The sequence below is a fragment of the Dasypus novemcinctus genome, chromosome 4 (genome assembly GCF_030445035.2).
Source record: "Dasypus novemcinctus isolate mDasNov1 chromosome 4, mDasNov1.1.hap2, whole genome shotgun sequence".
In the NCBI taxonomy this organism is placed as follows: domain Eukaryota; kingdom Metazoa; phylum Chordata; class Mammalia; order Cingulata; family Dasypodidae; genus Dasypus; species Dasypus novemcinctus.
The window spans coordinates 80,088,066-80,104,213 of NC_080676.1; the positions used below are offsets into that span (position 1 = coordinate 80,088,066).

Genomic DNA, 16,148 nt, shown 5'->3' on the forward strand with positions numbered 1-16,148 from the left:
TTAAAGAAAAAAGGCACCCCAGTTAAATGCCTCCAATGATAGGAGGGTTTTCTGCCAGATCGCCTGGCACCTTTATATATTTTCCTAATGAAAGGTATAATGGTCTCTCTTTTCTTTTTTGAAAGAATTCTCTCACTGCCTGGGCTACTAGCAATGGCTCTATACCACAGATTCTCAACTGGGTTAATTGTGCTCCCCCAGGGAACATTTGGAAAAGTCTGGAGACATTTGTCTGAGCTTGGCAGTTCAGGAAGGGGACAATAGTAACACACTTCCACTCTTCTTACATTGCTTTATCACCTTCATTCCATCTCTAGGCCTCACCTACATGTAACAGGTCAAAGGAAGGGGAAAAGCATGAGGGCAAAGAGACAAAGGCATTCTCTGTTTCATCTTTTTATTCAGGAAGGGAACAACCTCCCCTTCCTCCCCCACCACCCACAAAGACGGCAGACTCCCTCGCAAGTCCCAGACACACAACTGGGTCACCTGTCTACTCTTAGACCAGTCCCTGGAAATCCTTGATTTATTCTGTGGGGCTGGGTTCATGGCCACCTCCCTGAAATAAAGGATCTCCACCAATCTCCTGAACAAATCAGGGTTCTACTGGACCGAAAGAAAAGGGATTGACAACCCCTAGTGCCCACCAAAGGTGTCTTCTTGTGGCATTTCAGGAAAAATAATATAGGAGGTGTTGGATTTAAACGTGGTGTGGCCATTCTCACAGCCCTAAGAAGAGACAAATCTGCTAACACTTGTTTTGCACTAGAAATGCTCAAACATCTGCCAGATCTCTCCCCAAATCCATTCTTATTAAAATGGCTTTCCAAGGCTTCTGTTTCTGTGAGGTAAGAGGTTGGCTGGTGATTGTTTTAGCACCTGACAGTCTCACCTCTAATCACGAGCAAGTAACATGGGCAAGCAGAGTCAGAGTTCCTTATCAAAACCTCGATCCCTACTCCTTAAAATAGCAGGGTTTCGTGAAGAATTGGACAAGTCATTTCTCTGTCAAAACTTTATTTATAGAATTAAGGCTGTGAGAGTAGCTGACCTTTAAAGATTCCTCCTTCCCTAACACTGTCTGTGAACGTGCTGGAAAACCTGAGTCGCTGCTCTCTGAGGCACCGTCTCTTAAACCCTCCAGGCTGGATTATGTATCCTTTCTCAGTATCCAATCCTCACAGTATCAGTTCTTATCCTCAAGAGTGGTTGAAGTCATGCCCTCTGGAGTCAGACTGCCCAGATTTTCTGCCTACCTCAGCCCTTATTAGCTCCGTGAACCCGGAAGAAATTATTTAACCTCTCTGAATCTCATCTGCATAATGGGGATTATAGGGCCTACCAAAATGGGTTGTTCTGAGGTGTGATGGGAAGAATGCTAGCCCTTAGTTTAGCTTAGTGCCTTGAACAAGGCGAGAGCTCAGTACATGTTAGCCACTAGAGTTGTTTTTCTCTCTATTACGAGAAGGAGCTGTATCTTCTTCATATTAGTATTCCCAGTGCCTGGAGAATAATCGGGGCTCAATATATGTTTTAATCAACACAGAATGTGGCACTTTGAGATTGTTTTAAAACTATTTTGAAACTAATCTATTCCTCTGGGTGTGATACCCTTTGTATTAAAAGAGGTCTTCCTTTGATTAGATTATATGATAAGATTGCTATAGGGTTTTTTTTTTCTGTTCAGACTCCACCTCTTTTTTTCTCTATATTTTTAAAATGTTACATTCAAAAAATATGAGCGGTCCTATATACCCCCCACCTCCCTCACCCTACTCCTCCCACATCTACAACCTCTTTCATCATCGTGGCACATTCATTGCATTTGGTGAATATATTTCGGAGCGCTGATGCACCACATGGGGCTTTTTATTGAACTACACCAGTGAGGCATGACTCAAGTTGAGTCCCTGCCCTCTTGCTTGGTCTGATATAAAGACACTCACTCAGAAACAGAAAGAGAGAGCACTGTCATTTTTTATCCCGCCATGTGACAGAAAGTAGAAGGCTCAAACAGCTGAGGCCTGGGGGAGAGATAAGCCATTTGCCTGATAGCTTACAGCTGAATTTGGGAAGAGAGCAGATCAGTCAAAATTTTTATAGGAAGCCCTAAGAGACAAGCCCTATGCCAGCTTGCAGCTGAAATTGGGAAGAAAGCGGAGTAACTGAGTCTGAGAGAGGAAGCTCAGCGTGGAAGGAGAAACCTGGGCAGAAATGGGTGGCCATCTTGCTTTACCATGTGGCAGCATGCTAGGATCAGCAGTAACTGACTTTGGTGAGAGAGCAACTCTGGTGGTGCCATGATCTGGCAGACTAATATACCAGGGAAAGCTGCAGGCTATTGTCCAATAAGAATTCAATGGGACACAGGCTCCTCTGCCCAGTGGCTCCGGGAAACTAACCATTCCTAATATCTGCAGACCAACAGCAGTTTATCTTCCTTTTCTTCTGCCCTGGTGCCTTCTCCCAAATGCTCTGTAAAGACCAAATCACTTCTAGGCCACCCTTCTGTAGAGCATGACCTTGGAGATGAAATTGCCTGCCCAGCTTCCAATAGGTGGCTTAAGGATAACTGACTGTTTCAGTTTCCTTGGCAGCTCAAGCAAATACCAGGCAATGGGTTGGCCTCAATGGGAATTTATTAGCTCACCATTTTGAGGCTAAGAGAAAGCCCAAATCGAGGTGTCATCTAGGTCATGTTTTCTTCCCCAAAACTGGCATTCTAGGACTAGCTGCCAGCTCTCCTTGGTCCTTGACTCCTGTCACATGGCAATAGACAAGGCAACTTCTCCTGGCCTCTCCCTTCTTTTCCAGTTTTATTTACCCTCAGCTTCTTGCTTTCAGTCGCTTTCTCTCTCTGTGTCTGAATTTCACCCTGCTTATAAAGGACTCCAGTAATAGGATTAAGACCCATCCTGGTTGAATTGGGCCACAGCTTAACTGCAGTAACCTCATCAAAAGTCCTGTAGGTTCACACCTATAGGAATGGATTACATTTAGGAATGTATTTATCTGGAGTACATTCAGCTCTAAATCATTGCACTGACCATTCCCATCTACTCTCCACCCTAGTCACCCAATATACAATATTAATAATATTCTTTGATACTTCCTCCATCTTTTATAAAGTCTAAAATCTTCTTTAGAAAACTTTGCATTTTAATTGATATGACACAAATAATCTAAGTTTTAAAATGTGCTCAAGTATGCAAATGTAGTTTCAAGAGAAGTCCCTACCTTCTCTTCGTACTCCAACCATTTCTTACCAGATTGCAACTCCTAAGTCCCCCTTTCCCCCATTTTGGTTTCTGGAGCAGCCTTGGCCCATTTCCTCTTTCCCCCACTCCCAAGATTTTTCCAGTCCAATAACTAAATAAGAGATCAATGATTTAAATGCAATTGGTGATATAAGTAAAGATATGGGGGAAAGTAAACAAACTCCAGTGCTAGGTTTGCTCTGGAAATCTGTTGTTCCTCCAGCCAGCCATCTCTAAGGACTTTACACGGTCAGATGTCAGATGGTGAACTTCCTTTAAGTTCTGCAGCTTGCTGATGAAATCAATGCACACTGCACTTTCTTGGTAACTCAAGATGAAGGACCTCCAGGTAGATGACATGGCTTGACATCTCTTCAGGCCACGATGAGTATCAGCAGAATGAGAAACTTCCATCTCAGCCACAGAAATGATAGTACACAAGGCAGCCAGAGAGAAAAATGTTGGCAGCATTGATTTTATAGCTATAGGTACAAATGGGTCTTCTAAGAAAGAAATAGACCCGATAAAGTTCTATTTGCTCACACAAATGTAGAAAATAGCTGTGGAAGCTTTGCAAATCCAAAATCTTTGAATATATTTATAGAATTATATTTTTAGAAATTTTAAACTACTGTCCATATTTTGTAATTGTGCAAATTTTATAGGGAAAGCTTTTTATACAGATCTCCAAACTCTTCAATTAGCCCATTAATAACCATGAAGAATGTAATGGAAAATAAATACTCTCTCTGCCTCAAAGTTATGAGAAGACTGTGTCAGGGCCACCATGAATGAAAAAACATAAAAAGGAAAATAAATCAGGGACTGACCCAATGGAATTTCAATCTGAGCAAAAACATAATCTTTTCTCCAGGCAGGAACCATAAAAAAAGGGTCAAAAGACACAGTACTTAAACAAATCAGCCAGTTAGGGAAGCAATATTGTTCCAGAGAACAGGAGGGGATGTCATACAAGGATAAGGAATGATTAAGAAGACTGACTCCTCATGCATGTGCATAAAGGGGAATTAATAGAGATAATATATTTAGACTTTCATAAAGCTTTCAACAAGTTCACATCCAAATGAGTCATACTGGGATTGGCAGGGGCTGCTTTGTTCTGCAGTGAAGGCTGTCTCAAAAATTGAAAATAATTTTTAGTCTGAAGTCCTGCAGCACCCTGCTTACCGGTCATGCTGCAGTCTCTCTTGCCCCCTGTAATCACCCTCCACACAGGAACAAAAGTGACCTTTCAGGAATATAAATCCCATCGGGATACCATTGCTTAATACCTTTGATGGCTTCCCATTGCCATCAAGATGAAATCCAAACTCCTTAACAGTGGCTGTTAAGGCCCTTACAATCCAGTCCCTGGCCAGCTTTCCTTCTAATTCTCCCGACATTCTCACTCCATCCCATTCTCCACCTTGCCCTCTGTGATATGGTTATGTTGGACTATTTGCAACACCTTTTACACACTATTTTTTGCATTTGAACCCTTTCCTGTTTGGGGAACATTTACCTGTTACCCACTATATGCCACATGCTTGCTTTTTCAGCCTCCCTTGCAGCTAGAACTCCAGCATATAACCTAAGCTTATCTTATCTGATGCACCTGTACTCAGAAGTGAGTAACAGGAAGGTATGGGGACCCTGACAAACTTTCTGATAGCAGTGATTGCAACAAGTTTGAGTTCTTGAGCCAATATAGGCAGCAGAACCAGTGGGGGCACCTGTGCCCAGAACCCAAGACTAGTACTTCAACCAGACAGATGGCAGCATTTAGTGCTCAGAGAAGGCAGCAATGATGTCCTTACCAGACCATTTCTGGGGTGTGGTTTTGGGCATTGTTCCTGGGTACAAGGCCCCAAGTTGGTTTTCCAACCCTCCCTGCAACTCTGTGAGGAACCCAAAGTTGGTTTCTGACCCTGACTGCTAAAAATCTTTTGAAACTGTTTACTCTCAAAAACTTTCATGAATTCTTGATGTTGAAGAAAATATTTTTTGTCTACTACGTTTCTTTTGATACCGCCTTCTTTCAAAGTTTAGGCACTAGGAATATATTGTAAATATTTTTGTTTTTGTTTTCCTTTTACTATGGGGCACTAGTATAACTCCCAATGACAAAAACTAGGGTGATCAAGGATTAATTGCCTTTATTTTAATTCTTAAAACTATTAAGAAAAAAGACACACAATGTCATAGAAAATTGGGCAATGGATTTAACAAGCAAATCACAAAATAAATGGACCAAAAACCATGAAAAATGTTAAGCTTCAATAATAAAAGAAATTCAAATTAAAAAATATTTTTCATCAATCAGGTTTTAAAAAAATAATAATAGTAAACACTTATCGAGTCCACTGTTCTAAATACTTTAAGTAATAACTCATTAAACATCACTATAAATGTTATTAGTATATCTATTATAAAGATCAGAAAACCCGGCACAGAAAATTTAAATACTTTCAGGTCACTTCACCAGAACGTGGCAGAACAGGGATACAAAGGTAGGAAAGTTAAGCATCAGAGACTGTGCTCTTACTATGATGCTCTGCAGCATCATTAAAATGACATAAAAACAGAACTCAGAAGAGGAAAGAGCAGATGTCACCATATGTTCGTAGCAGATAAGTCAAGGGTCCATGAGAACCACAGTCTTGAAGGAGAATCACCTCACTGACGCCTTAATTTTGGACTTCTAACCTCAAAACCTTGAGCCAATAAATTCCTATTTTCAAGCCAAAAAAATAAAAAATAAAAAAATAAAAAATAAAAAATAAATGACATAAAGCAGGTATCCTAATCCTTTGCCTGGGAATATACAATTATAAAACCCTTTTTGTTTATGCCAAATACAATAAACAACTGCACATACATTTACTAAAAATACCACTTCCAGAAATTTATACAAAGGGAAAAATTAGGGACATATAGAGAAATTGAGCTCTAAGAGTATCTGTTAAAATATTGGCCATCATAGCAAAAGAATTGGAAAATGATATATCCATTAATTAAATAAATTATGATAGACACATAATACTAGCAGCCATTTAAAATGTTGCAGTAAAGTGATTACATAAAAAGATGTTCATGAGAAATCTTTGGGTCAAAAAAGTTACAAATTTTTATGCACAGTGGGATCTTATTGTGTTGAAAACAAATATGTAAACACAGAGAAAAAAAATACTTTCAAAAGGTATACTCCAAAACGTCATCCCTGTGGGGTGGTTTTTATTTCATTATTTTACTTAGCTTCTAATTTTTCTATAATAGGCATACAAATGCATAGTAAAAATACACTAAAAGTTATCAAAAAAAAAAAAAGACTGGCAGTCAGATTAGAATTCCTTCAATAAATGAGAAAAACATAAGAAAATCATTTGAGAACATTTGGTTGCAATGTCTGCAGGGTCATTTAAGATTATTAAAATCAGGGAGTAGAGGAGGCAGGGGCAGTTATTACTAGGATACAGATAGGGGCAATTAGCAAACGTGTATTACATGGAAATTTAAAACAGGAATCACATTATTGGGCCAAGTCTCACTTGGGGATGATAGTTTTAAGTCCAAAATGGTTCTAAGATTTGTTTAGCAGAAATTCATGGATCTATACTCATGTTCTGCCATTACAAGCTTACTCCATGTCTACTTTCTTGGTCCTTTTGAACTGCTATTTTCTATACTTTCTATCTACTCTTTCTTTCTCAAAGCTTCTAATCACTCAGATTGGGCTCTTTATTACCTCAGTGTCCTAGTAAGATATTTCAGTTTCCTAGATACAAAAACAAATACCATACAATGGACTGGCTTAAACAGTGGGAATTTATTGGCTTAGTTTTGAGGCTAGGAGTCCAAATTTGAGGCATCCCCAAGACAATGCTTTCTCCCAGGAGATAGTGGCATTCTGGGGCTGGCTGCCAGTGACCCTTGGTCCTTGGCTTTTCTTCATGGGGCAATGCACATGATGGTGTCTTCTCCTTTCTCTTCTGGGTCTATTGACTTTCAGCTTCTGGCTGCTCCCCCTAGCTTCTCCCTCTCTCTGGCCTTCTCTATACGGCCTCCAGTAATAGAATTAGAACCCATCCTGATTCATTTGGGCCATACCTAAACTGAAGTAATCTCATTGACGTTCCTGGTTAAACTGGATACATATCTACAGAAATGGATTAAGAACATATTTTTCTGGGGTATATAACTCCAAGCCACCATATAAGGGATACCAGAGAGTGGGTAACAATCCCCATAAATTTCAGAAGCCTGCCATAGCGACATTTGCATGGGGTCCAATGGTCTGCGGTATGCAGGCACAACCCTTCTAAGGTAAAGGACAAGTTGTTATCTTCACACCTTCTGCTACTAAGAAAGAGGCAAAGTACTCTGTTGGCCTCTTTGGATTCTAGAGGCAACCTACTCTATGTAGGAACACTTCTCTGAGCCATTTATGGGGTGATTCATAAGGCTGTCAGTTTTGAATGGGGCCTAGAAAGGAGTCTGAGCAATTCAGGTTGCCATGCACCCCACCACTTGGGTAATATTATACAACAGAATACTCTTGATGTTAATGGTAGATTATGATGTTCTTTGGAGTCTCTTCTAACACCCTGGCAAAAGGACAGTTGCAACAGACTCCTAGGGTTCTAGAGTAAGAGCCTTCTACAGCAGCACAATCCACCATTCCAAAAGCAACGGGCATCCTGGTATACCCCAGTAGAGACTAAATGTCTGACCATGAGATAAAGTGACCATGCAACCAGAGCTGCCATATGTTGGATAATGTCTGTGACACCAAGTCACGTGGGCAAGTAGGCTTAGCAACAATGTATCAGATAATGGAAATGGTATATTTGGAATTGAGGTTAAGCAACTCCAGGATGCAAATATAGCTAAGACTATTAAATCTTAGCTAAGGTACCAGCTGGGGGACAACATCCTGCAGGGTTGTCATGCAGTGCTGACCATGTAGTACATGCAATGAACCAACAGTCATATAGAGAGAGATGCGGCCTAGGAACTAGAATCCATGAGACTGAAAAACAAGAGGAAGAAGAGGATTGGCCCTTCACTACCCCAGTGACTTACTTGTGGAATGTATGCTTTTCCTTCCCTACAAGTTTAGTCTCTGCTGTATTAGAAGTCCTGATTCCCACAGTGGGGGAGTGGGGAAAACACTTCCACCAGGAAAACACAATCAGGGTTTCACTTAACTTGAAATTGTAATGACCTCTTGGTCATTTGGGGCTTCTCCAGTCTGGAAAATAGTAGGAAAAGAAAATTTCTATATTGGCAGCAGTAATCAATTCTGATTACAAGGAGCTAGGTTTATTGCTACAAAATGGGGTGCAAGATGGGTATGTCAGGAACCTACAGAATGCACTGGAGCATCTTGGTGTTTCTAAGCCCAGGGATAACTGTAAACAGACAATTGGTACAAAAAAGACCTGAAGCAATACTAGAGTAACTAAGGTTCTGATCTTTGAAAATAAAAGTCTAGGCTACTCTACCAGGCAAGCAAACTAGACTTGTTAAAGTGATAGCTAAGGGGAAGGAAATCTAGAAAGCATAGTGGAGGTAGATGATGATTATCAGTTATGGCCTCAGGACCAATTGTGACAGTGTGGACTGTACCATGCTCCATTATCTTTCTATCCTGAGTTGTCTGTAGAGATTGTGGCTGGCCACCACCTAGGATGCCATGTTACAGTTTGGACTTATTGTGTGCACAAGCAAATCCAAATGGTGCATGGACTGAATGAAGAGGTTGGATACCTCATGCCTTGCTTCATATCCTCTTGGCCAGCTACTTCACTCCAACTATTGTTGCAGTTATCAGCTGTCTTCAGGTGTAACCCACTAGTATTTCACCTCAGCTGCACAGCACATGTCTTGCTTTGTGCCCTAAGTGTCCTTCTCCTCTATGTGCAAGGTGGCAAGAACTCAGTCATTCTAAACCATGTCCATACCTGAAGTGCAAGGTAATTGCCCAGAAATTGCCTGAGAACAATGGCAAGAGCTGGTGGATACAGATTCAAGTTTATCATATGCAAAGGGAAAATTGTGTGTGCATTCTACAGGGCTCCTCAGAAAGTCCTTAGAGGAAATGAGCCCATTAATCTCAGAGGACACCAGGTCATCAATACACACTTCACTGGCGTCCCCTTCTTCACCATCTCATTCTTCCCACTCTCATTCCTGTTCTTTCAAATCACTTTCTGACATAAACTACCTGTGTATTAGCCTTTCTCTTGGGCTCTGCTTTTTTGGGGGTAAGCCAGGCTAAGACAATAAACAAATGAGAGAAGACTCGTTAATATGCTTTGAAAGTTAAAACTCAATATTCAAATGTAAATTACAGAGCATGTGGTTCCTCTACAGCACTTAATTTCACTCATCTTCACGGATCAAACTGCTACTCTACTTCAAAAGACTGAACTACAAATAGGGGGCAGTTTAATCTATCAGGTAATACTGTTATTCATAATCTTAATCACCTCATAGGGTAATAGGCAATACTATCTACTTGCTACAGAAGAGAAAAAGGAGGCCCAGTATTCCAACTGCTCAACTCTAGACCCAGGATTCTAGCCCAGAACTGACATCCAAAGCCCATGCTCTTAACCATTACACTTCTGATCTTTATCATGGCCTCCACCCCTCCTCCTCCTCACTCAACAGCAGCACCCAATCTAGACATAGACATACACAGTATACCTTGCCCTTTTGTGTTCCTGTTTGGCCCTGTCAGCCTTGTGAATTTCAGAGCCTAGATCAAATACCATCTCCCTAAGCCCCTCAGTCAGAATTGCTTTCCCATAAGTTTGCCAACATCACTTTACTGAAATTCTGTTGTATTCTTTACCATATCATTGTTACTATTCTTTTGCATTTACTTCTGGGGCTGGGACCAGAGAAGGATTTAAATATTACAAAGTACCAGGCATATAATAAGCACTCTACCTGCTATATAAACAATCATTAGAATGTGTATTCCTTAAGTACAGAGACCAGATCTGATCATTTACTCTCAGCTCATAGCACACAGTAAGCACTCATTTGTTGAATAACTGACTGAATGAATGAATATGAATGTGTTTCTTCACTAAACTATGAACTCTTAGAAAATAGGGATTCTCAGAATCCTCAGGATTGGGGAATGAACTATGGACTAAAGTAAACTTACTGATATTTTACTATAGACTATTGTGATTCTACAATGGATGTAATTATATCATTGATGTGGAGATGTGGAGGTTCTGAGGGCAGGAAGAAGGAAAAACAGGTGTAATACAGGGGCATTTTCGGAACTTGGGAATTGTCCTGAATGATACTGCAATGACAGATTCAGGCCATTATATATCTTGCCACAACCTAGAAAATTGGGTGGGAGAGAGTAAACTACAATGTAAACTTTAATCCATGCTTAGTCACAATGCTCCAAAATGTGCTCATCAATTGCAATGAATGTACCACACTAATGAGGGATGTTGTTAGTGTGGGAAAATGTGGGAGGTAGGAGGAGCAGGGCATAGGGGAATCCCTTATATTTTTTATGTGACATTTGTATAATCTAAGTATCCTTTAAAAAAAAAAATTAAAATGAGTCCCTCAAATCTTTTCAGGGCATCTTCAAAAAAAAAAGAAAGCAGGGATTCTGCAAAGTCCAGAAAACATTTGTTGAATCAAGATAATATTAAGAAAGAGAAATTACTTAATGATTAATAGAAGATTTATTTAAGCAAGAATACATATAGTCATCATTGCCAGACTTAATATGAGATGCTACCAGTTCGATCAAATTTTCCTTCCTGGATGAGTTTTTCTTTTCTATCCTGTAGAGACAGAAAAAAAAGCACATTAAAAAAACCAATGCATTCTGGTACAAACTCTGAAAAACAGGACTGAAAAACTCCAAAACCAATTCTAATCTCCGATCATCTAAACTTGGGAGTATGAGTGACAAGAAATAAAGGGACAATTAGAAAGTATCTTTTCCACATTTTAGCAATTACCCCATTTAATAACATACATTGAAAGCAAAATGCAAACACCTCCTGGGAAATTGTGGCTTACCTTTCTGTTAAGCAGGTAACCAGATAAAGTATATAAGAATAACAGGGCAGTGGATTGGCTAGTTCAAGGCAGAGCTAGATGAACAGGCTCTAGTTTAAATGGCAACATAAAGCCTGGAACCCAGGTACCAGAAGAGGAGTAGTGTTTGCCAAAGATAAGCTTGGCTAATTTTGCAATCATATACCCAGGCCTCTGATGGCAGTGATTCCCAGCAGAGGCAGTTTTACTTCTCTGTTGTTAGAGTATTAATAAGTTTTAACATTAATTCCCCAAATGTGACCAATATAACTAGAATGCATGCAAATAGGGAACACACTAAATGAAACATATTTATTCATCCGGTTAATACCTGAGCTGATAAAGATCTCTTTTTAAAACAAATGAACTAAAAAAATTAAAATACAAAAATTTTCCAAGATAATATCTAAAGGTTAATCAGAATAGAAAAGTTTAATTTCTGAAAATCGTTTGAGAAAAAAGAACATACCTATAAAAAAGTCATTTCTATATTCCCTTTCTTAGTATTCACAGTACAATTTCCTTACATCATCTAAAACACACCAGGAATATTCTTTCATGAGCTAAGTTCAGATCTTAAAAATTTAAACAGATCATTTTATGACTTTAAATTCTAAAGCAGCCATTAAATTTAACCCGAAAGACCCAAAGGCTATCATCACTTTTAAAAAAATACATTTCTATGAGTTAAAATGAAAAGGCAATAAAACCAAACACATAGCTGAAAACTCTTTATTTTAACTCTTGCTGAATGGGAATAAAGATAAAAGGAAGAGTTTAAGGACAAGATGTGAGAGGCACTGGGGGCAATCAAGATAAAGGCTGTTGCAAATACTGTGGGAACCTAACACACAAGCAGATCCTAATACTTACCCTGTCAGTTTTGATGATGTAATACCAGAAGAAGAGAGGCCCAATCCCAAACACAGCTCCTAAAAATGAGGACTTAGGAGTGGGCCTGAAATTAGGATAAATATTTGCTGATCTCGCATAGGTCCAACGAAGCAAGGCAGGGTCTTCCTAAAATGAATGGAAACAAAAAGTCATAAGACCTAAAGAAGTGCCATATTGAGAAACAACTTCATCAGCACTTTTATGGAGACGCACAGGCGATGCCTTTTGTTCTCTCTAACAGTTAAGGGTATACCCTGAATATTTCTAAATAGCTTCAGGGAAGACCTTTATTTCTAGCATTAGTTGAATAATTTTCTGGTGATCTTGTTCAAATCTTTCAGAAATTTATAGACTCTTATAACCCCCTCCAGCTTTCTATTTATTTAAACTTTCAGAATCTTTTTCTCACTTTATCTCCTTGGTCATTTTTAACTGTTCTTCTCTGGATTGTTTTTAGCTTCACATCTTCATAAAGTGTGCCCATCAGAATCACACAGTATTCCCACTGAAGACAAACTGATTTCATATGCTGTAATAAACTTTGTATTTTGTTTCTAGGACCCCTTCTACTGCTACTCCCACCTTGATCTTCCTAGACTACAAAAAAGCTGCATGAAGATGAAGAATCAAGGCTAACTCTAAATAACAAATTTTTAAGTTGACTTGGTTGATATTTTTTTTAAAAAGTGCCAAATTCACACAATTAAAATAGTTTTTTAAAATAGTAAGATTGTCTTAGTTTAGAAAAAGTATTTGTCCATTTTAATATAGTTTTCATAGAATATCTAAGAGTAGTAAAAATTTACATTCCAGCACATAATTAAATTTAGTTACCTAAATCTCCAAATGATGTTACAAAATTATTTGCTTAAATTTACTGATACAATAAATTTGCTTTAGAACTTTAATACTGAGCTGTGAAGATATATATATGTGTCATATATATATATATATATGATATGAACCTTCAAGTTTCTAAGCAATACCAAGAAGTCTAATATAATTAAAATAAATTGGATCTTCTACAGTCACATCTTAAACTAAACTGAATTACAGCAAATTTACCCTGAGATCACTGGCTGGAGATCAGAAGTCAAAAAAACTTAAAATGGAAATGCTCCACTTCCTTTCAATCACTGTCTCTGAGTCAGGCTGAAACTCCTCAAGGGTACTAACAGGGATCTCAAATGCAATGTGTCTAAAACTGACTTTCCAATACTCTACTCCACCTCCATACATGCTCCTGTCACATTCTTCTCCATCTCAGTAAAAGGCAACTTCATCTTCCAATCTCTTTCTTTCACACCCCCCATCCAATCTGCCCGCAAATTCAGTTGGGTCTACTTTGAATACATACCCAAAATCTGACCACTTCTCACCACTTCTGCTGCCACTACCCTGGCAACTACCATAATCTCTTAACTGGATTACTGCATAAACCTCTTAACTAGTCTCCCTGTTCCTGTCCTTGCTCCCCCATAGTCCACTTTTTAAAATCAATTTTATTGATACATATTAATAAAGCATAAAATCCATCCAAAGTGTACAATCAATGGTATGTGGTATAATCACATAGCATAACCTATTCTTAATTAAAGAGTCAGAGCAATCCTGTTAAAATCTAAGTCTGCTTGATTATGTGACTCCCTACTTAGTAAAAGGACTTACAAAGACCTACAAGGTCCAGGGTAATCTAGTTCCAGGTACCTCTCTGACCTCATTTCTTTCCACTCTGCCCTTATTACCTCCTTCCACTTTAGCCACAATGGTCTCTCAAGTATTATTTTAATTAACCAGCACACTCCTGCCTAAGAACCCTTGCACTTGCCATCCCCTCTGCCTGGAACGCTAACCCCCACCCTCATCCCACCCACCCCATGCTACATGGCTAGCTCCCTCACCTGAAGTATCACCTTCCAAACATGGCCTTCTTTGGCCACCCTATCTAAAACTGTAGCTGCTGCCCCTTCTTCCCTATACACAGAGTCCTCCTTTCCTGATTTATTTTTCTTATCACTTATCACTCACTCACTCATTCTCTAACATGCTAGAGAATTTAGATTTTTAACTTGTATATTACTTGTCTCCTCCACTAGAAAGAAAGCTCAAGAAGGGCAGAGATTTTTGCCTGTTTTGTTCTTCATTCCTCATCATCTAAAACAGAGCCTGGCACATAGTAGGACCTGAGCAATAATATATTGACTAACTCAATCATCTGTAAAGACTGGGCAACAGAATTTATACTTATTGATCAGTAAATGATTACATGTTAGATATTAATTTATTTAACAGAACAACCAATGAGGCACATATCATTACCTTATTTTACATATGAGAAAACTGAAATTGCCAAATAACTGGCAAATAGAAGCTCTGGGTTTAAACTACAGGTCTAACTCCTATGCCTCATTCCTTTTCACTGCACCATACTATCTAGCACATAAAACCCAATCATTGAGAATGTATATAATGTCTCCCTCTGCTTCTTCTTTCCAAGTAAACAAAGTTCTGACTGGAGACAGCACAACCAACTGGTTAAAAGCAGAGGCCCTTTGGATTACACAGACCAGAGCTCAAATTCTGTTCAAGTTTTGCTAACTGGGTATCTCTCTGCAGGAACTACTTGTCCTTTCCATGTTGTCTTCTCATCTGCAAAACTGAGGTAGTAATAGAGTGAAACTCACTAAATAATTGTGATATTTGAATAAAATATTACTTGGAAAAAATTCAGAATAGTGCCTAGTACACTGTAACTTTCCTTAAATCTTCACAACTTCCAAAAATCCTTATAGAACATAAATGCAACTGCTGGGAAAAGTCTTTTTTTCTTTAACTTCATCTTTGACATCATATCTAAATAGCTCTTGTACATAAAATTTATGCACTCTTGTTAAATAATAGCTATCAGTTTACTGGTACAGTAGCAGGTTACAGTTATTGTGCCAAACATGTTACATATACTATCTCATTTAACTTCACAGATATTCTATGAAGAATGTACTACTACTCCCACATAAAAATTAGAAAAATAAGGTTCTAAGGGATTTTTAGGTAAGTTGCCCAAGGTATGTAGAGCCCTGGAGTCTGACTCCAAAGCCTAAAAACTTCGACATCCTGCAAGGTCTTTAAAAAGATGTAGTTGAAGAATCACTATATTCCCATCAGGATACAGCAGTATCACTAAGAGCTGTGAACTGAAACTGAAAGGTGGAAAAACAGCTTTTTAAACATACACATATATAAACATATATATAAAAAACACTTTCTGATCACTTATCACTCACTCATTACAAATCAGGCACTGGGCTAGGCCTGCCACGTGCCTTTTATAATCCTCACAACAGCCTCATAAAATAGGAAGAACTGTATTATCCCCATTTTTCAGGTAGGGAAACTGAGGCTCAGCTGAGTCAAATAACTTTCTTAGGATCACCCAGGAGAGGAGCATACTCAAACCCTCCAGAACCCGTCCTCTTGACCATCAAGCTCTCTGTCCAAGGTCAAAGGGCTAGTGAGTTGGCCTTTTTCTAGGCCTAAAAGAGTCCCCATGACTGATACTGGATACAGTGGCCAACCCCGCGTTAGGTCCCCTTCGGCTGGAATGGGGTGTCTGGCTGCTCAGTCTGAGGGTTCCGGCCCTCGATCCCACCCGGACACCCCACTCACGATGAGCCCTCGGCGGCTAGGGTCGTTGTACTGAAGCAGATACTCCCGTTTAAGTCGGGATCGTATGGCCAACCGCTCGGCTTCAGCCCTCCGGGTTTCTGGAAATATGTCGTATTCGGCCGGGTTGAGAGTAGTGGGCAGGGTGGCCAAGCGCGACGACTTGTACTCCGGGGACGACATATTGGAGACCCCGCGCACCTTAGCGCCTGCGCGGCCCCAAGTCCCGCCCTCTTTAGTCCGACC

General features: G+C 39.4%; 1 protein-coding gene across 1 annotated transcript; it reads right to left on the bottom strand.

Moving 5' to 3' along the window:
• Positions 1-10,965: 10,965 nt before the first annotated feature.
• NDUFB4 (NADH:ubiquinone oxidoreductase subunit B4) lies at positions 10,966-16,143 on the bottom strand. The gene is made up of 3 exons (XM_004480767.5): positions 15,906-16,143; positions 12,219-12,365; positions 10,966-11,086 (listed from the first exon to the last, which is right to left on the bottom strand). The coding sequence occupies exons 1-3, from the start codon at positions 16,083-16,085 to the stop codon at positions 11,024-11,026; spliced, it is 390 nt and encodes a 129-aa protein (XP_004480824.1). The 5' UTR covers positions 16,086-16,143; the 3' UTR covers positions 10,966-11,023.
• Positions 16,144-16,148: the final 5 nt, after the last annotated feature.